This window comes from Brassica rapa, chromosome A09, assembly GCF_000309985.2.
Source record: "Brassica rapa cultivar Chiifu-401-42 chromosome A09, CAAS_Brap_v3.01, whole genome shotgun sequence".
Lineage (NCBI taxonomy): Eukaryota > Viridiplantae > Streptophyta > Magnoliopsida > Brassicales > Brassicaceae > Brassica > Brassica rapa.
In genome coordinates this window covers 44,599,959-44,619,472 of record NC_024803.2, presented here as the reverse complement: position 1 = coordinate 44,619,472, position 19,514 = coordinate 44,599,959, and the positions used below count along the sequence as shown (strand labels likewise).

Genomic DNA, 19,514 nt, shown 5'->3' with positions numbered 1-19,514 from the left:
GTACATATTCTCACAGACATTTCATCGAACAGGTGGCGTGCATTATTATGGGCCGATACGCGTGGCCCATTAGCTGAACCTTATCACAACATGGGCCGACAAACAAATTATCCTTTAATAAAAGTTAATATAATTCTTACCAACAAACACAGTTTAACAACAACTCTAACGACAAAACGATTAGACCTTAAACAGATCAAGTAATAAAATCCATCTTAAACCCTAAATCTACTGTCCTTCCGACCGTCCGTCTGTGTAACAATGGAAGAACCTCAAATCGAAGAACAGAACAAACTTATCGATGTTGCTCCTGCATTGATATCAGTTCATCCATCTCAAAAATCTATCGCTGTCACCGTCGGTTCGGATCTTCGTGTGTTCAATCTCATGTAATCTCATTGCCTTCCTTTCAAAATCAATCCTATCTCAAATTCAAAACATTTAGTTTTACCAATTGAATGTTATTATCCACAGAGACAATAGTCCAGTTACTTTAGTGGACGAATCTAACGAATCCTTCCATAAAGATTCCGTTAGAGCTATTCGCTATAGCGCAAGTGGAAAGCTTTTTGTGTCTACGGGCGATGACAAGCTCGTTAAGATTTGGTCTGCTGAGTCTTGGCGCTGTCTCAACACCATGTAAGTTACATTAGTAATCATTTTTTTTTTTCTAGAGTATTGATTCCTAAGAATGTTTTCGTAATCTTGTGTAATAATAACAATGGCAGATGTTCTGAGAAAAGAGTTACTGCGGTTGCTATAAGCCACGATGATTCGTATGTATGCTATGCGGATAAGTTTGGTGTTGTATGGGTGGTCGAGCTGGGTGGGATCAAGGGTGTGTCGCTGCTTTCGCATTATTGTAGTATTATTACTAGCTTGGTAAGTAAGATCTAGTTTTATTCTTTTACAGAAGCTGTGTTTGTCTCTCAACCTGATCTGTTCTTGTTTATAGGAGTTTTCCCCTGATGGTCGATATATACTTAGTGCTGATCGGGACTTTAAGATAAGGGTAAGCTAGTGTAATCAAATGTTGTGCCGTTTTGTTTGGATTGGTCTTATAGTAGTGAGTATGTTTACCATCACAGGTGACTGTTTTTCCTGAGGAGCCTCTACAAGGGGCTCATGAAATACAGAGCTTTTGTCTTGGACATACAGAGTGAGTGAGAGTTTAAGGCAAACATGTCATCTCATCTCGAGGATTTATTACTTAACAGTTGGTTTAACGTTTTGTTTTAAAACCCTGGTTAGGTTCGTCACCTGCATAGCTTTTGTCTCCAGTCCAGAGCTTACTCAAAGCTACCTAATGTCTGGAAGTGGAGATTCAACTGTAAGTCATCTTTACATCTTTGTTCATGTATTTTAAGACCAGTGACTGATGCTTTACATTCCTTAATACCGATTTTTTAGGTGCGATTGTGGGATATAACATCTGGATCTCTTCTGGACACATGTGAAGTTAGCACAGTGGTAAAAGTTTCACACTTAATTTGTTTTGTCAGTTTGTCACATGGGACCATTTGGTTATGTTATTTCAGTTGGAGAAGTAATTCATTTGTTCTTCTTTTATTGCTGTTTGCTTATTGAAGGCTGGACATTTGGAATCTAATGAAACCGAGCAAACGCAAGTCACAGTTACTGATCTATGCGCTATCCCTGATTCTTCTCTTGCAGCAGTGGCTATTCAAAGGCAAGTCTAGTTTTGTTTGACCGCTTTTTATGTTTCTTTAAGATATCAAATGTTTGATTATTTTTACCAATGCTGAATGCAGTTTTCAAGGAATATTATTGCTTAGCTGTGACTTGTCAGCTCATACTCTCTCCATCACAAAGGTATGACACTTATAAGCAGTTCATGTAACATCATCATAACCATAATTTAACCGGGTGATTTATCTTTCAGGTGATACAAATCCCTGGAGAAAGTTTCATCCCCACAAGTATTTCTGTAAGCACATCTACACTATGGATGGTATCAGGAGCCTCAAGTGGGTCTAACCAGCCTGGTTATTCAAGAGTTCGTGTCATCTCCTGTATTGAGTCTGAAAAATCTTCAATCCTTGAAGATGAGCAAATTCCCGGAGGGGCAAAACTGTTGGAGAAACTGCAAGGTAAAGCTTCAATAGAAGAGAGTGTAATGATTGCTGCATCAGAAGCTGTGAGAACAGCAATGTCCAGCCTTTTGATGAAGAAGCAATACTCTGAAGAGAAGAGAGAGTTCAGGAAAAGATCAAGAAACGATAAGAAAACCATCAACTAGTAGTTGCAATCTGCTGAACTTGCTTTAGGCTGAATCTTGTTTTGAAGCTTATCATTATGTTTTTTTGTGACTTTCATCATTGTCAACTACTAAAGAAGATACTTTATAAGATACATTAGTTAATCTTTCATTACAATCTTAGAAAAGGTTAAGACATTACAACACAGTAAAGATGTAAACATTAATTGTCGTTCTGGGGAGCCATGAGGCGTAGTCTCTCTTCCGAGACTTGTCCACGATCACCACCAAAGTACCTCTCTTCAGCGAGCAGAGACTGTAAATCACTTCCGTTGGCTAAGCTATTGAACTCAACGGCTTTAGAAGGCATAGTTGGATAACGTCTTTGGCAGAACGTCATCAGTCTTTTAACCGACTGAAGATACTTGCGAGTGGTCTCGTCGTTCATGATGTGAGCAACACTGTTGGTGTGAATCTTCTCTCGCGCGGAACGTTCGTGGATACCAACCATAGTCACCCCGATAGGCCACGGTGCGTTTCCTATGGCTAGTTTGATGTAGTGATCCATTGCAGCGAGGTAGTCTCGCTTTATGCAATGGTTAACCATCACCATCAAAGCTTGTCGAATATCAGATGGCAAACCCTGCAATTTGTAAACATATAAGTCCCGGAGAGCTCATAAAACTTCAATGTAAAGCGTTTATATTATCCTTAATATAAGACAGAAAGTGAGAAACTTGCTTTGCACCAAAATCTTCTGGAGTTACTAAATGGTAGATAACACAAAAGCCTCAATGCTAAGCTCAAGGTTACTAAAGAAACAGATTGCAACTAGCCATTCTACATCTTAAATGTTTAAGTAGCATTAGAATTATCCAAAACTCTTTTCTTGTCACCATATCTGAAACCAAAAGTACTCAAGCTAAAGAAACCCAGTCGTTGTGCATCTGTGTTTGAACCCAAACTAAGTTTAAACAACATAGTTCACTACGCTACCATAGAACTGAAATAGTCAATGTCCAAATGCTTAAAACATAGATAATCTACATAACAAGTTGCTACCTTATATAAGTTCACATTCACACAACAAGTCTACGAGTTACACCAAAACAGCAAGCAAAAGCAAAAAAAGGATTATGCTTTATACCTTCTTCCTGCACAAGTTGAAGAGAGGAGTAAGATACCTAGCACACTGCTTAAAAGTGGCTACATTCTTCTTCCCTTTAGCAGTTCTCCTCTCAGTGTTCTCCACAGCATCAAGCTCCTGCTTCCACTCAATCAACAGCTTCTTATAGAACACAAGAATCTTATCCTCATCACAAAGCTCCTCGAAGTTAGACTTCAAACGCTTCAAATCCTTATCAGCATCAACATCACTAGACTCGCCACTAATCTCATCATCATCCCTCGCTTCCCCTCTATCACCTTCCTCATCTCTACTACTCTTCTTCCTCTTCCTATCTCCCATCATGATCCCACTCTTCTGCCGCTTCTTCAGCTCGGAGATGTCCCGCAAGAAATCATTCGTCTGTCCATCGGTGACATCGCTGTCGACGTCGAACAAGCCTTCCTTCAACACGTACTTGAGCCGATCGAGACGAGCTTGATCGTCTTCCCCGAAGAGAGTCATCGGCTGCTTGAGGATTCTCAATCTGCGAATCACTTCATGCCTCGGAAGATCTAGGGTTTCGATGTTCTTCTCGTCGGTTAGGGATTTGGAATCAGCGATCGCAGCTGTCTCCGACGCCGTGGAAGAGCCAGGAGCAGATGAATCGCCGGATTGTTTACCACCGCTGATAGATACGGCGGCGGCGGATCGTCGCTGGGCCTTGAGCTCGTGCTCGCGTCGCTCTTCCTCGCGAAGCTTCTGGAGTTTCTTCTGCTCGATATCGGATCGTTTGTAGAACTTCTTGCCACCAGCTTCCTCGGAGAGAGACTGCCTCTTCTTCAGAATCTCTTGCCTGAGCAAATCCATCGGAATGTTTCTTTAATCGAATCGCCGCCGAGGATTGGGCGATGACTGATGATATGATAGTTAAATAGTTTTTATTCAAATAACAATTATATATAGATGACGTAATCATTGTCTTAAGCCCAAATGTAAATGGGCTTAATTTGATTTTATTTACCCCGTTGCTGATAAAAAATAAAAGTTAGCCCATTTAAATAATCCAGTCAAAGGCTGATTATTATGGAGTAATGATATATGGTCCTTCAACTCTAATCGTTAAGGTTCTTGTGATTCTCTGTCCACATCATATATATTAACCTCGAGTGTTAGAAAGATCCACATTGTCTGTTACTTAGAAATAGGAAGAAATTTGTATGACAGAACCGAGACAGACATGTTCATGTTGGTCTATTAAAAAACCTGCCATTTATGTTTAAACATGCAGATATAGCCGTCATGATAAGCGGTCCAAGTTACCAGGTTGGATGCTTTCACATCTGCGAGATGCACACTTGAATCTAAGCACTGACATGGCTATCCACATTTTCCCGAGAGGTAAACCTCAAAACATTACTTGTTTCTCAAGAAGCCGTAAGTATTCAGAATCCAGTAGTTGAATTCTTTTGAGCTCGCTCCAGTTTCTAAGGAAAATGTCTCAACCATACGATAAGGCGGGGACTTTGGGCAGGAAAACTCTGTTAACACAAGAAGATTCGGAGAAGATGGCTGAAACTGGTGTGCAAGACATGGTTTCTTAGTAAACCGGTTTGATTTTGTTGGTCTGGGCATAGTGTCATACTTTGATTTTGGAGGTATTTTTCACTGCAGATTTAAACATTAGTATTCACCTTTAGTTTATGTAATCAACTTTTATTCTCTTGTCGTTTTTTTTATTGATATGCAGAAAAGAACCAATACAAAATCACAGAAAAACAACAACAATATATCATAGTCACTCATTCCATTATTCGAATCAAGTTATTAAAATCATTCATCAGCTTCTTACATAACATATCAAGCGGTGGAAGTGAAGTTGAAGTTGGCACAATTAGTGCGAAGCCCCAATAACGTGGAACTAAAGCTTAATCGGTTACTCGCCAAATCAAATTCGATCAAGTTATCTTCCAGCTGTAACCCTCCGATCACCACAGAGGTTCTTGCGTTGACTCCTCCGTCAACGAAACCCAAACAGATGACATCACGGCTAACGCTCACCATCGAGTTAGCTCCGTTGATCCTCCAAACGACGTCGTTGCTGTGAAGCACAAGCTGAATAGCCGGCACGGAGTATCCAACCCGCGTTCCGAATACGTTCTTCGTGCTGAAACACGCGCCGAAAGGTTTCACGGACGGTACTCGAGTGATGTTCATCGCGGCGGCTGCTTTCACGAACGCCATTCTGAATTTGTTAAAGATCGTCGTCTCCATCACGGTGTACGGATCCACCGTGCTGATCTTTGTTCCTCCGAATCCGGTAGTCCCGTCGATCTTCAGAAGCGTTTTGTTGAACGTAACGGACTTATCGGCGATTTTGATGTCAGTGACGCCGATGAAATACTCTGTAGACTTCTCGCCTTGCGAATACGCAGAAGCAGTGCTCACAGGGTTAATAAGAAGCGGCGTCGTTTGGAGATTCGAGATTTGAATTCCAGGGAGGAAAACGTAAGGTCCGTTACCAAAGAAGGCAACTCCTCTTCCCGAAGTAAGACACACTGCGAATTTACGGTTGAAGCTAAACGCGGACGCAAACTGCAACGGTAAACCGCTATTGTGGCGTCCCATACCAGCCATACCGACGGTTCCAGTTGCAAGTCCTTTGAGCAAAAACGTTGCTCCGCATCCAAATATCAAATTGGGGATTTTAACGACCCGACCCGGGTTAACGCCGTTAGTTGACTGAATCGACACAACGTCTGTAGCAACTTCTCCGGAGGTGGCTGTTCCCGTGACGGTGTTATCTGGGATTAAGCTGCAAGTGTTGTTGCTACAGCCAGGTCTCGGAGGGGAGAAGCACGTGCCGCAGCCGGTGGAGCCGGTTCGTGAGCACACGGCGGAGTTGCAGCGAGGGGAGCGGTAGGTGGAGGAGACGTAGTCTTTGTCGCAGTCGACCCAGAGGTTTCGACCACCGAGGTCGAAGACGACGGAGGCGGCGACGAGGGGAGTGCGCTGGTTGATGACGGTTGTGTATTGGTTGGTGGATTTGTCTTTTGTGACGGGGAGAAGGAGAGCTTTTGGTCGGAATGATTGTTGAGCAGATGAGAGTGAGAAGAAGAAAAGGAAAAGGAAGGAGAAAATGGTCGGAGAGGCAGCCATTATTAGAGATGAATGTGAAGTGCTGATGATAAGTACTGGTCTCACTGTGTGTATTTATAGCAACATTGTGGTCTTTTTTTAATGTGGCGGCTAGTTGGATATCATAATAGTGTCACGTTATTGACTTTGATGACAATGACTTTCCAGATACAACACATGTGAAGATGACACAAATCAAATTTAGTGTCTTTGTTTTTTTGTTCGGTTTATACAATTATTTTTAGATTAATGTGTAATTTAAATTCCAAAATTTGTTTTGCTAGCTTTTGGTTAAGTTGCAATTAAATATTAATATTATTTTGTCTCATAAACCTATTTTTATATATTATGAAAATAAACTAAAAACAATGGTCTCATTTGAGTTTTATCCAACTGTCGGATTTTATTTCTCCATTTGACAGGGTTTTCGATCTTTAGTTTTTGTATCGTATAAGATTACCGAATATATGTTAATTAACAATAAAAATGTTGTGTTACTTGCTGATTAAATAATTCCTACTTGACCAATAACAGAGGAAATAAATATATTTGAAAGAGACAGGAAACACCGTGGATGCCTGGATGGTCAGAGGTAATGCAAGCCAGGTGAGTGGGTGCCTTTCTTGACCTTTTGACCTTTCCTTCTTTTTATATTGAATCAATTTGCTAAGTTAGCAAAACAATTAAAAGATTCGATAGTAATAGACTCAACGTTCTTGAAGAGACTAGTATTAAAGAGATCAGTATATCATAATAATAAAACTGGCACACACATCAATTACGGGTCACATCAGTTTATTGATATGTATGTTAAACAACATATACACACGTTAGTAGCTTACGTGCAATCATACAGTCAATCGAATATTTAAATGTAATTTCTATTCTGTTCAACAGTAAATAAATTAAGAGTTATTTTCATTCTAAGACACTTTATGTCTTTTTATTACATTCTAAGACACTTATTACTACGGAGGTAGTTTTTAGTGTTTATTGACCCTCTTGCCCTCAACTAAGCGAAACTAGATGATGACTTTCGGTTTACTTTTTTTTTTCAGTTAGAATAATTTGAATTTTGAATTTGTTTAAAATGGTGAAACCAAAACAATAATAAATTTTTTAATTTTCACGACATTTTTTTTAACTACAAATTCTTATCTTCTTATCACAATTACCAAGACAAAGAATGTAAACGCAGTTATCGGCCGGAAACAAAAGTACGACGACGGAGACGTTGTTTGATAATAACATCTCGTCTACTTGATTCCTCTCTCGTCTACGCCATAGCTCCTCCACGCCAAGCTCTATGGTCTTCAATTCTTGGTTCCACCTGTTGTATACACCACAGCTCCTACTCGCCGTGCTATCTGACCCTCCTCCGTGACCTGCTTCTCACCGCCGACTCACGTCTGCGCCAATCTGCCATGGCAAACTTCTCCACCATGGGATCTCCTAGTCGCTGCCTCATCCGCCGTACAAGCAATACCTCCACGTCGTTCCACCGCGCCCAGCTCCACCGCCGTTGCCATCCAGAGTCGTCGTCACTCGGGTTCTCTGGATCGAGAGCTCAGCGACAATGGATAATTTTCTCATAATTTAACCGTTAGTCCTTCAAGTTCTTCCTTTTTTTTGTTTTGTCCCTAAAGTTTTATCATGTGCAGAGTTTTGTCTTCGTTTTTTTTTGGTGGATCTTCCTTATGTAATTCTTTGGTCAAAAACACTCTTGCTAGTTGTTGTTATCAACTAAGGTAGAAGAAGTCAGTTATTGGTTTTTTGTTGGTTCTATAACTCGTAGTCTCTTAGCATAAAAGAGTTCAATTTCCTTTGGTGTTTCTGCAATTGTAAAGTGACTGTTGTATTATTGTTTTGTTAATATTCAAATTATAGTGTCTGCGCGATGGTGTACATATTTAGTAGCGTCTGCGTGTACACACGTAGAAAACTTAGTATGTAGGCATGCATGTTTGAGTGTGGATATGTAAACAGTATACTAGAGCTTGTATGTGTGCGTGTACACATGTAAAAAACTTGGTGTGTAGACATTTTTGAGTGTTGATATGTACCATGATGTTTTAGCAAGCGGCATTACTTTTGTGTGAAACCTTTGTCTCATAAGTATATGTGAAAATAGATGTACAACCATATAATAATATCCATGTGTACACGGTTATAATGATATCCACATGTACAACCATTGTATGATATTATGTGTATGTGTGTACAGAATCAAAAGGTGCTTGTAAAGTTCATGGAAAATGCAGATTGTTTTGAGTCCAGCTCATGATTGGTTATCAGCTAAACGTTGTTGATAGTAGTGGAATCACTCTTAGCACTGTTCAAGAGGAGGTGAAGTTAATGTGCCTCAAGTTCTATGTATAGCAATAACTACTGCAATTTCAATACTTTTCTTTTTGAATTAGTTGTGTACACTATTTGCAATTTTGATACATTTGATATTTCAGAAAGCATCATTATTTTTGTATGACACGTTTTCTTAGTCAATATCAATTTACATATGAATAAATTATTAAGTATGAAGCTGTCTAAACAAAATGATTGATACTGATAAAAAAATAAAACTTACTGTAAAATGAAATAGCCTCCAAATATGTACAAAACCATATAGTAGTATCTATATGTACACTGTTATAAGGTATCCATATGTACAACCTTATAACAATATCCATGACTATGTCATATGTCTACATATGTACAATCGTTATAGTTATACTGTACACAATTTTATTTGTGTAACATGTACACGATTATATATTGAAATATATATTCTTGGTGTACACATACAAATATATATTCTTGGTGTACACATACAAATGTATTTTTAAACATGTTCACACGATTAAGCAACGAGGGATTTAACTTTGATCTGAGCAAAACACAAGTCCAACTCTTTCTTGTGAAGATCTTCCATACACTATCCGTAAGCATAGACTGCTAAGTTTTCGGTGCTGTTGACTACTTGGCGGTAGCCTTTAGCTTCCACAAGTGGAGAGATGGCGTCTATGGCGGTAAAGAATTTGGTGACGATGAGACTTCTTTGCTGCGGCGTCGTTGTTATGTTACTACACATCAAGTCTAGAAACAATTATCTAAGAGATTATGGACAATAATATAAGATTTTGGATTCATCTGTAAAAAAAAAGTAACGACGAAGAAGATGAATCAAGAGTAATTAACTAAATATCATTGGATTTATCTTGACCATTCATATTAAAAAAACAAAAGTAAATCTGATGGTTGAAAAATTAGACAGATATATGTCTTGTCAAGATGTGGAATGGATGATCTTAGCCGTTGAGAGGTATGAGAGATGTGTGGCTGAGGTTAAGTCCCGCCACATGTGTAGTTAGGTTAGTCAACTATGTCTTTAAGATTAAATTGAATCAGTTAACAATGAACTACAAAGTTGAAATAAAGTGTCCTTGTAGAAGAAAGTGACCTATCATGATATTAAAAGATGAAAAGTGACTCTGAGTGATATTATTTCATAAATTAACATCTGGTCTTTTCAAGACAACCACATGTACCCACTGATTTGTTTTCCTTTTGAGGAAATGATCAAATAGATTCAAGTTGGCATAGGTTTTGACCAGAAAAAAAAAAGTTTGGCACAGGTTTTGACTGAAAAAGAAAAGTTAGCACAGTTAGCGCTAAGGCCCAATAACGGGGAACAAACACTAATCTGTTACTGGCCTAATCAAATTCAACCGAGTTATCTTCCATCTGAAAGAACTAATAACCACAGTAATCATTTAAGCATACATAATGTCCATGGCATAATATAATTGGCATAATACAATTAACGAGAGTACAATACAGCTTAGCTTACTAACAAGACCACATCGAGGGATAACCAAATCAAAATCTTTTGGCTGCATAAAGAGCCCCTTCCTCTAATTAGTACTCCATCGAATTTTCAAGTTAATTCGGGTTAACTATGCTCTCTTTTTTTTTACATGAATCTGTAAATGCTAAGTAAATAAAAATAAGCAAGTGAAAAAGGAACGACTTACTTAAACGGTGAATCTATGTATTATTATGGGCTATACAAAACGTTATCAAATAATATTCTCCCTCGGTAAAAAAATCTCTGGAAAATTTACAAACTCAAGAGGTTTGGTTCCTTTTGTTTGTTCTTTCTTATGGGTCGATTCTGATGTCGAGAGGTTCGTGTAGATGATCCGTTGGTGGTGGTGGTTCTGCAATGGGGAGCATGGATGTGTCATCATTCTTCTTCCCATCTAATGTATCAATTGCATTCTCAGCCAATGCTTTCTCCAATGATGACTTCGCCACTCTTGTTACGCATATTATCAGAATTACTGCACCATTGTAAACAATACTTTGATTAGATCAGACAATATCTATACAAGGTTTTTGTTACCAGACCAGGTCACAAATGTCGGGTCAAAACAAACACCACCCAGTTTGTTTCTACTATATATATATATTTGGAAATGATTACATAAGAGACTCACCAGCTAGAGCAATGCCAACCATCATTAGTACCTACATTCACAAGACACAATGTGGAAGAAAGAAATATCAGATTTGCATAACTGCAATAGTACAGTTAAGACTTTGTTATGAAAAAATCATTATCCTTAGGATATTCAAGAGAAATTCTCTAATATTTCAGATCCCAGAGATGTAATCCGATAGAAAATAAGCAACAGAAAAGTGCATATAATACCATAGAAAATTAGCAGCCAAGTAGAAAAAAATGAGCAAAATCTTACCCAACGAAAAACTGACACTTCATGCCATCCATGTGTAATATCAGACAGATCTTTCAGAGTAGTTCCAACATAAACTAGCGCAAACGTAATGGGCTGTTACATTAAAACATTTCAGAAGGTTAGTCATAATCATGGATAATCTAAGCAATCAACAGTTTCACATGCATGCTATCCATGAACTGGGTACATAGAACGCATGCCCATTTGAGTTACACACAACTACCAACCTCCAAAGACAGATCAGTTCTTGGGTGCAAAAACAAAGATCAAATAACTAGGCTATCCTTCAACAACTATCAATGTACATAATGGCCAACATGCAAGAGAATGTGTCAGTACCATCATTCCCAACCAAGTGGCCAGCATGTATTCCCCTAGGCGAACCGGGGTGACAGATAGGAGGTAATTCAACATATTGAAGGGCAGAATGGGGACAACACGTAGCAGCAAAACTATCTGTACAGGAAGAAAATATTAACATGTAGTTAGTAGTCAACAATTAAATCGTAGCCAGAGATTTAAGATACCATGCCATACTGTTGGTCCCAGGTATAGCTTGTATGAATAAAAACGAATTGTCAATTAATTGAGAGAAAGCTACTTTCATACCTTGAAGCCAGATCTCTGAATTGCAACGGAAACAGCTTGAAACTTTGGGTAATGCTTTATTTTTGAGGTGACATAAGATTTACCAATCTGCATGATACCAGAAAGACAAAAAAAAAAAAATCATTAGCGACAATGAGATAGTTAAGATAGGAAAGAGCCACACATAGTTTGATTGCCTAGTTGTGAAGATGCAAAAGAAACATGAATCAATTACTTATCTGGTTAGCCATTGCAAGAGGAAATATAAATTACAGAATCATATACTATGTTATCAAAGAGACATACCGTTCTACCAAGTAGAAATGCTGCTGTTGCACCCAACGTAGCTCCAAGAGAGTCGGCTACAAATCCAACTGGGAGGCCAAAAAGATAACCACCCCCTAGCTGCCGAAACCAAATCATAACTATCAGAACAAAGATAAAAAGCCCGAGTATACCATGTTGTACCATAGAAGCACACCCTCTATCTCATACATAGTTATGAATTGAAACCTACCGTAAGTACAGAAGCAGGAACCGCCACAATTGTGAGGGGAATATAAGCCAAAGCCCTGCAATTTTCAGTGAGAAGGGTAAGATTATTAAAGGCAGCCAGAGCACAATGTCGGCAAAGTAAACATATTCGAGGTGGGACATTAAATTTAAAAAGAAGAGAACAAAAGAAAGTAGCAAGCTTGAGAAGAAGCTTACAACGCAAGTGGACCAAAGGGTCCAAGATCTTCCTTAATCCATAACAAGAAGTCCTTCAATTTCTGCAGAAAGTGAACAAAAACAATGATTCTAAATCATACATATTACCATTCTTCTGATCTATCACTACTCTCTACTACCAGGTCTAGCAAAATTCCCGATTAAATTCATAAGAAAATCGAAATTTTGTTGCTACCTTCAAACAACAGATGCTCGCAAAATGTGATTCATAGTGTAAACAATCTAGCTAGTAACTACCTAACAACACTATCACCAAACAGATAAACAGCGATCTAGCGAGTTCCAGCAGCAGTACTCCATTCTATTCGCCACCGACGATTATCGATTCACCTAAAGCTACAAGTACACGCGTGGATAGTGTGATAGAGAAATTGCCTGTTCAACGGGGAGAAAAATGAACGCGGTGCCGATAGCGACAAGGAGGAGGAGCGAGATTGCTATCCGGAAAGTGGACGGAGTAAAGGAACTCGCCGCCATATACAAGGATCTGAGGCGTCGGCGCCACCAAGGCCTCGAATGGTCACCCTCATCGCCGTCGTAGTCGTATTGATCTCCATTTGCATAAGATCCTGGCTTGAGCCACGGCCTCGCTCTTAACCCCTCCACTTTCGCCAGATTTGTATGCCTCCTCTTCCCCGATTCTGGAGATATGCTTCACACTGCGTCGCCTCTATCTCCGCTGAATTGCAGAAATCGATTGAGAGATTGTTGCTTTCAATCCTTCGAATTCATCAGTGTTACTTCGATCTTGAGATTCTGTTTGCGTCTCTCTCTCTCGTTCTAGTTTCACTGTAGAAAAACTTTTTTTTTCCGCGAACATTTTCTTTAGGCCCAAAGTTTGGGCTTGTAGATAACTGCCTAAAGCCCAAACAAAGTTTATTATTGGGTATTTGTGTTTTTTTTTGTTTAATTAAGAAAATAAGGGGAATCTAATTACTTAATTGTTAATCATTCACGTTGACCATTGAAGAACAAGCACAAAATGCTATAGCCTCCCGAGTTTTGATCCTTTGGGTTCTCGTTAGAGAGGTGGGCAATGTCTCCAGCTCTAGTAATGACAATTAGTTTAGGATTCTTACACTAGTATACTAGTATTATGAGAGAACACTCGTTTCAGTTTATTATCTAACAAATTCTGAGGTTTCTAATTTTATTTCCAGCAACATTTTACTGAATTTTAAAACTTGAAATTTGATTTTTTTAAGTAATTTAAATGCAAAACAATCCAAATGATATTTTGGAAGAACTCAAGAGTTGTGTGATGGACTGTGGGGGCAAGAGGCAAGTGCACTGGTGTATCCTTCTCGGGGCGTTAAAACCGTGGAAGGTGACCGTTTAATACATGTCTATCTATTATGAAAGCTAAGTAATTCATAGCTATCACGTTGCTCTTCACAAATAAACTATACGAGTAGTCAGCAAATCAATTTTATAAAGACGCATGAGTAACGGCTGAATAAAAAAGAGAGGAGAAAACGCATGTTGATTGCTGACGTGTCGGTAGGTCCATGTATCCCCGTATCACTGTCTTCCTTCTAACCAAAAAAAACATTTCACATCATAAGTCCCCTCTCTCTCGAGCTCCGTCGCTGTTTGTTTCGACCAAATCGAAGCTGAGGAAAACGACAAAATGGGTGTTCTGAGCATGGTAGTCCTCGTAAAAGCAGCTTATTCGTTGAACAGCTTTGTCTTCGAGGCGGAAGACATCCGATTCGGTTCCCCGTGGTGGTTCGTCGTCGTCGGTGTAGCGTGTCTCCTCGTTCTCTTCGCCGGGATAATGTCTGGCTTAACGCTCGGATTAATGTCCCTTGGTCTCGTCGAGCTCGAGATTCTCCAGCAGAGTGGTTCCTCCTCCGAGAAAAAACAAGCCGGTACGGTCTTGTCTTTTTCTCTTCTTTAATTACTCCACGGTTAAAAAAAATCGATGCTTTGATTGAAACATACATAACTTGCTTGATTTGTAACGGTAGAATTAATATAAATTTTTTGTCTTTATATTGAGTATTTTGTTAATTTGGCTGTAATTGGAGTTACTTGAATTTGTTTTTTTATTGTCGTTTTATTGAGTATTTTGTAAATTTGGCTGTAATTGGAGTTACTTGAATTTGTATATATTGTAGCTGCTATCTTACCAGTGGTTAAGAAGCAGCATCAACTGCTTGTGACTCTGCTTCTATGCAATGCAGCTGCCATGGAGGTACAAACACTTGATTTGTTTCTTGATTTACGGCTATAAACTACTAATTGTGTGAACCTCATTATTAGGATAATACATTATTGCAGTTATTATTATTGAAAGATTTTGTTTTTATTCCTTTTTCCAGGCACTTCCTATATGTCTTGATAAGATCTTCCATCCCTTTGTGGCTGTTTTGCTCTCTGTTACTTTTGTTCTTGCTTTTGGGGAGGTAACCTTTTTTGTTTTGCCTTCTTTGGTGCTAGTTTCTCTTTTATTCTCTTTTTTTTTTTGAAACACACATTCAAGTTTGTCTTTTATTCAGAACTTTCTATCTTTAGCTGATACAAAAACTATGTTACAAGCAGATAATTCCACAAGCGATATGCTCGAGGTATGGGCTTGCTGTTGGGGCTAACTTTTTGTGGCTGGTTCGCATTTTGATGATACTCTGCTATCCTATCGCTTACCCTATAGGCAAGGTGGTGTTTTTTTTTTTGTAGACAAATCTTTCTTTGTCAACAGCACTAAATGTCAATAAACCACAATGGATCTAGTTGCTACAATATTCAATAAGCTATGCTACCAGTATAGAAAAAAATGTGGAATTTGTTGGACCTTGTATTTAATATAATAGATGTCATTATGAAGTGTTACTTGTTGAAGCTAATTGCATTGATTATATCACCTAGACAAGTGGATGCATTTATAGATGTCAGAGTGTTATGTAGCTGAGGGTGTTTACTTCTATCAACCTCAGGTTCTTGATGCGGTAATTGGGCATAATGACACACTGTTTAGGCGAGCTCAGCTGAAAGCACTTGTCTCAATGCACAGCCAGGAGGTAGTTTCTCTTTTATGATCTAACAATCAAACGAAACCAGGATAGAAAAAAAAGGCGAATTTGTGATGTAACCCCTATCTGTTTTGTCAAGTTAATTTATAATCAAAAAGTACTTTTCTTTCCCAGCTTCCATTGACATACTGCTTCTTTGCAACATAGGCTGGTAAGGGAGGTGAACTGACACACGAGGAAACAATGATTATAAGCGGAGCCCTTGATCTGAGTGAGAAGGTAAGGATTTGCATTAGCCATGATTGCATTACTAATCAGAATAAGTTATGTTTACAATGAAATGGTTAGCATGAGGCTTGGTATTGAAACTACATTAATATTTTTTTTACTGCTTCAAGATTACTTCCACTAATCTAATTCACACGCTTTCGTTTCCTGGAAGCTCAGACAGCTGAGGAGGCTATGACGCCAATTGAATCAACATTTTCCTTGGATGTAACTACAAAGCTAAACTGGTGAGTTAAGCTTAGAGTTGGTCTTTTCTAGATGATTTTCTTTCTCTATTTGTCAAATCTATCAAAGAAAAATGGGTTTTGAGAAACTCCATTTAGCTGATTTGTTGAATATACTGTAACTAATATGAGATCATGAATATTCACCTTGTAAAAAATGCAGGGAAACAATTGGAAAAATACTTTCCAGAGGACATAGCCGGATCCCAGTATACTTAGGGAATCCAAAAAATATCATTGGGCTTCTATTGGTAACTCCCTGTCAAACTTTTGCATTGCTTCATTTCACTGAGCTCTATTAGATTTATTTATTTCTGTATATGATGTTATTACTTAGGTTAAGAGTCTTCTAACTGTACGAGCGGAAACAGAAACATCAGTAAGTTCTGTTTCCATCAGGAAGATCCCAAGGTATATCTTGTTTCCTTAAGTGTGTTTTCCACATGAATTAAGTATAAGTTCTCCCATACGTTGCCTTTGCAGGGTTCCATCAGATATGCCATTGTATGATATCCTCAACGAGTTTCAAAAGGGGAACAGTCACATGGCCGCGGTTGTCAAGGTCAAAGATAAAGATAAAAAGAAGAACATGCAGTTGATGAGTAATGGGGAACCACCCAAGGAGGAATATATGAACTCATACTCGAGTCCTCTTCTAACAGCTCCTTTGCTTAAGCATGTGGATGAAAGGCATCATGATGTTGTGGTGGTTGATATTGATAAAGCACCAACACATGTGGAAACTAGGGGGAGAAATTTCCAACAGAACGGCCTTGTGACAAGGTGGGACTTGCCGCGTTTGTTGGAAGATAACGAGGATGCAGAAGTTATAGGCATCATCACGTTAGAAGATGTCTTTGAAGAACTTCTACAAGTATGTCTTTCAAAAGTCTCTACTCTATGCTTATGTTTCCTATATATTGATCACACTTGCTTTGTGTGATTTTACTGGAAATGCAGGCAGAGATCGTGGATGAAACCGACGTTTACATTGATGTACATAAAAGGTATTGTAATGATATTTACTTAGTTCTGAGTCTACAGATTTTACTAAAAAGATTCACTGAAAAAGTAAAACTATTCTGACATCATTTCAGGGTACGCGTGGCTGCTGCAGCAGCAGCGGCTGTATCATCCATAACACGAGCTTCGCCAGTGGTAAGCATCAAAACCATTGATACATATGTATTGAATCAAAGATTAGTGACTGTGTGTGTTGCGTTAGGAGTATCAAAGCAAGGTAGGAGTAACGGTGAAGAAGCTTGTGGGTAAAGAAGCACGAAGTACCAAGAAATCAAAAACCACGGAGCCTCTTTTAGCAGAATCATATAGATAATACATACTATATTTTTTGTTTACCTTGTGTTAGTTTAATGTTCAGTGTCCTCTCTTTATTGTGGCACGTCTCTTTGTTGTATGTTGTGTCTATACAAAGTTGAAATAATGGAAAGAAAAGGAAGAGTGTAATTTGTTTTGTTTTAAGTGTTTTTAAATATATATATATATATATATAGGTCATTTAGATAGTTCTAGGTTTCTATAAAACTCTCTCTCTGGAAGTAGAATCTGTTTTTGAGAGGATCCAGTTGCCTACTAATCTCCCCCAAAACCCTTCAAGCTTAACCTTCCTCTTCACAACAACAGAGGAAACACATCTCTTGAGCTCTGAGTTCTCTTCTTTGAGCATGTCTATCGCTAAACTCATCTGCCTTATAGCTTCCCTCTTCTCTTCATCTCTCTCTCTCACCATTTCGCTGTAAAACTTATTCTCCTCCCTCAGCCTCTCTATCTCTTCCTTCAGCATCTCACAATTCCCACCATAATCGACTGAGGATGATTCACCGTCATCAACTTCAGACTCAGCGTTGTAGTCGTCATGAGTCTCACAAGCCTTGGACCAAGAAGACTCATCATCGCAAGTTGATGATTTATCATGATGCTTCTCTGAGCCGTGTTTGTGCACAGAAGAGGGTCGCAACAAGTCGTGCCTCTCGGCTAAGGAGCGATGCGAACGGTAGAAATCTTCGACCATGGCAACAAGCTCAGGCCTCTTCTTGTAATACATCTCAGCTCTTGCGGCGAAAGTATCCGCATCCTCATCGACCACTCTCAGCATATCCTTTGTCTTCTTATCCAACTCTTCAAAATTACAATTACAATTACAATTAAAAGTTAACACCTTTGGAAACCATATAATCAAACCGAGGAAAGAGAGATTTCTTTTCTTCTTCTCAGAGCCAAGAAAGAGAGACAAGAAGGTTACCGGAGAGAGTAGAATGAAGCCAAGGAGAGAAATTAGTGGTGTTGTGGTTTCCAATCCACCACCACTTTGATGACTCCATCACCATCTTCTTTCACTCTTCTCAAAAGCTTAATCTCCACTCAAAATCCAAATAAAAACAGAGATTCTTCAGCTTACAAGTTTCATCCTTCACAGCTACAACATGAAAAGCTGAGAACAGAAGCTCAGAGTCGGAGATTACTAACCTCGGTGAAGGATTACGTTTACACGGCGCCGTTTCTTTCCTCTTTCTTTCTTTCTTTCTTTCTTTCTTTCTTTCTTCTTCTTCACCTTCTCTGTTTTGTAGTCAGTCACAGAGGAATTATAAGATCGAATGTATTCTTCTTGGTTAGTGGTCTTTATATAGTTAAACATCACTCTCTAGCCAGTAGCATTTCGCCACGTATGGTCGTTAGAGAAGCGCGCAGTTTCTTGTAATTTACAGAGATACCCCTGGATATCTAAGCGGCGGATGACATGGCAGCATCAACTCTGTTTATATTTGTCAATTACGTTATCACCCCCAGTTTATACGAGATAGATATCATTGTCGATGGAGCTAGAGCTATGAACAGGGGTATCTTTGGGATTACATTCAGTTGATTGAGACGAAAATTATCTTAATGGGCCCCACCAGGCCATGTGGGCCGTGGCGAGCGTTAACACGCAAAAGGTATTTTATGCAACGGTCGATAAACTCTTTGCCACTACTTTACATGCTTGTTTTAGTATAAAGAACAGAATGTGACAAAAAAAAATTAATAAATATTAATAGTGTAGACTGGAACAAAAACAATAAAGTAAAATAAAAGTTGATGAATGTAAGAAAACTGAATCCTGTCTCTCTTTTTCAACAAGTTTGTAAGGATGTTAATGGTAATTAATCCATGCTTTGAATAGTTGTTTTTGATGTTAAGTAGAAATATGGCAAAACAGGATTCAACTTTCAATGCTTATAGTGTGAATAATACGAACAAAAACAATGAAGAAAAATAATAATGCTAATTAATCTTGGCTTTAAACGCCTATCACGTTTAATGGTGTTTAAATTTTGCACTCTTTATAGATTGATGTACTTATCCATATTCATATGAGTTTTACAAGACCATGATCCTAAACAGTGGAAGATGTGAAGCTTGCAGCAAGTGTTTAGGATCAAAGGCTCTTAATCAGTATTTATATCTTAATCGCTTTTTTATTGTTCTCTTATC

General features: G+C 38.6%; 6 protein-coding genes across 13 annotated transcripts; 2 read left to right on the top strand and 4 right to left on the bottom strand.

The window, feature by feature from the left end:
- The first annotated feature begins 127 nt into the window (after window positions 1-127).
- Window positions 128-2,388, top strand: LOC103843704 (tRNA (guanine-N(7)-)-methyltransferase non-catalytic subunit wdr4). The gene is made up of 10 exons (XM_009120464.3): window positions 128-389; window positions 475-639; window positions 729-882; window positions 956-1,012; window positions 1,089-1,159; window positions 1,252-1,330; window positions 1,411-1,470; window positions 1,590-1,690; window positions 1,773-1,833; window positions 1,904-2,388. Exons 1-10 carry the CDS (start codon window positions 262-264, stop codon window positions 2,258-2,260), a joined length of 1,233 nt encoding a protein of 410 aa, XP_009118712.1. The 5' UTR covers window positions 128-261; the 3' UTR covers window positions 2,261-2,388.
- LOC103843705 (pre-mRNA-splicing factor 18) lies at window positions 2,348-4,267 on the bottom strand. The gene is made up of 2 exons (XM_009120465.3): window positions 3,366-4,267; window positions 2,348-2,861 (listed from the first exon to the last, which is right to left on the bottom strand). Exons 1-2 carry the CDS (start codon window positions 4,191-4,193, stop codon window positions 2,442-2,444), a joined length of 1,248 nt encoding a protein of 415 aa, XP_009118713.1. The 5' UTR covers window positions 4,194-4,267; the 3' UTR covers window positions 2,348-2,441.
- A 765-nt stretch (window positions 4,268-5,032) lies between these two features.
- On the bottom strand, window positions 5,033-8,671 carry LOC103843703 (probable aspartic proteinase GIP2). Its single transcript, XM_009120463.3, has one exon. It carries the CDS (start codon window positions 6,480-6,482, stop codon window positions 5,184-5,186), a length of 1,299 nt encoding a protein of 432 aa, XP_009118711.1. The 5' UTR covers window positions 6,483-8,671; the 3' UTR covers window positions 5,033-5,183.
- A 1,802-nt stretch (window positions 8,672-10,473) lies between these two features.
- Window positions 10,474-13,302, bottom strand: LOC103843701 (TVP38/TMEM64 family membrane protein slr0305). Its single transcript, XM_009120462.3, has 9 exons — window positions 12,914-13,302; window positions 12,518-12,579; window positions 12,324-12,378; window positions 12,113-12,211; window positions 11,828-11,914; window positions 11,558-11,674; window positions 11,219-11,311; window positions 10,958-10,988; window positions 10,474-10,801 (listed from the first exon to the last, which is right to left on the bottom strand). The coding sequence occupies exons 1-9, from the start codon at window positions 13,013-13,015 to the stop codon at window positions 10,620-10,622; spliced, it is 828 nt and encodes a 275-aa protein (XP_009118710.1). The 5' UTR covers window positions 13,016-13,302; the 3' UTR covers window positions 10,474-10,619.
- A 268-nt stretch (window positions 13,303-13,570) lies between these two features.
- Window positions 13,571-17,517, top strand: LOC103843697 (putative DUF21 domain-containing protein At1g03270). Of its 3 annotated transcripts, none has more exons than XM_009120456.3 (13): window positions 13,571-14,409; window positions 14,659-14,735; window positions 14,863-14,946; window positions 15,083-15,196; window positions 15,475-15,558; window positions 15,718-15,789; window positions 15,958-16,025; window positions 16,186-16,273; window positions 16,360-16,433; window positions 16,506-16,896; window positions 16,983-17,029; window positions 17,120-17,180; window positions 17,251-17,517. In XM_009120456.3, the coding sequence occupies exons 1-13, from the start codon at window positions 14,169-14,171 to the stop codon at window positions 17,356-17,358; spliced, it is 1,509 nt and encodes a 502-aa protein (XP_009118704.1). In that variant the 5' UTR covers window positions 13,571-14,168; the 3' UTR covers window positions 17,359-17,517. The 3 variants fall into 3 exon arrangements, with proteins under 3 accessions (XP_009118704.1, XP_009118703.1, XP_009118705.1); XM_009120455.3 differs by having other exon boundaries at window positions 17,248-17,517; XM_009120457.3 differs by having other exon boundaries at window positions 17,259-17,504.
- Window positions 17,482-19,326, bottom strand: LOC103843700 (protein NETWORKED 3A). 6 transcript variants are annotated; one of them, XM_033279342.1, is made up of 3 exons: window positions 18,510-19,326; window positions 18,286-18,411; window positions 17,482-18,161 (listed from the first exon to the last, which is right to left on the bottom strand). In XM_033279342.1, exons 2-3 carry the CDS (start codon window positions 18,368-18,370, stop codon window positions 17,560-17,562), a joined length of 687 nt encoding a protein of 228 aa, XP_033135233.1. In that variant the 5' UTR covers window positions 18,371-18,411; window positions 18,510-19,326; the 3' UTR covers window positions 17,482-17,559. The 6 variants fall into 6 exon arrangements, with proteins under 6 accessions (XP_033135233.1, XP_009118707.1, XP_033135231.1 ...); XM_009120459.3 differs by having other exon boundaries at window positions 18,286-18,398; XM_033279340.1 differs by having other exon boundaries at window positions 17,482-18,210; window positions 18,257-18,392.
- Between the last annotated feature and the right edge of the window lie 188 nt (window positions 19,327-19,514).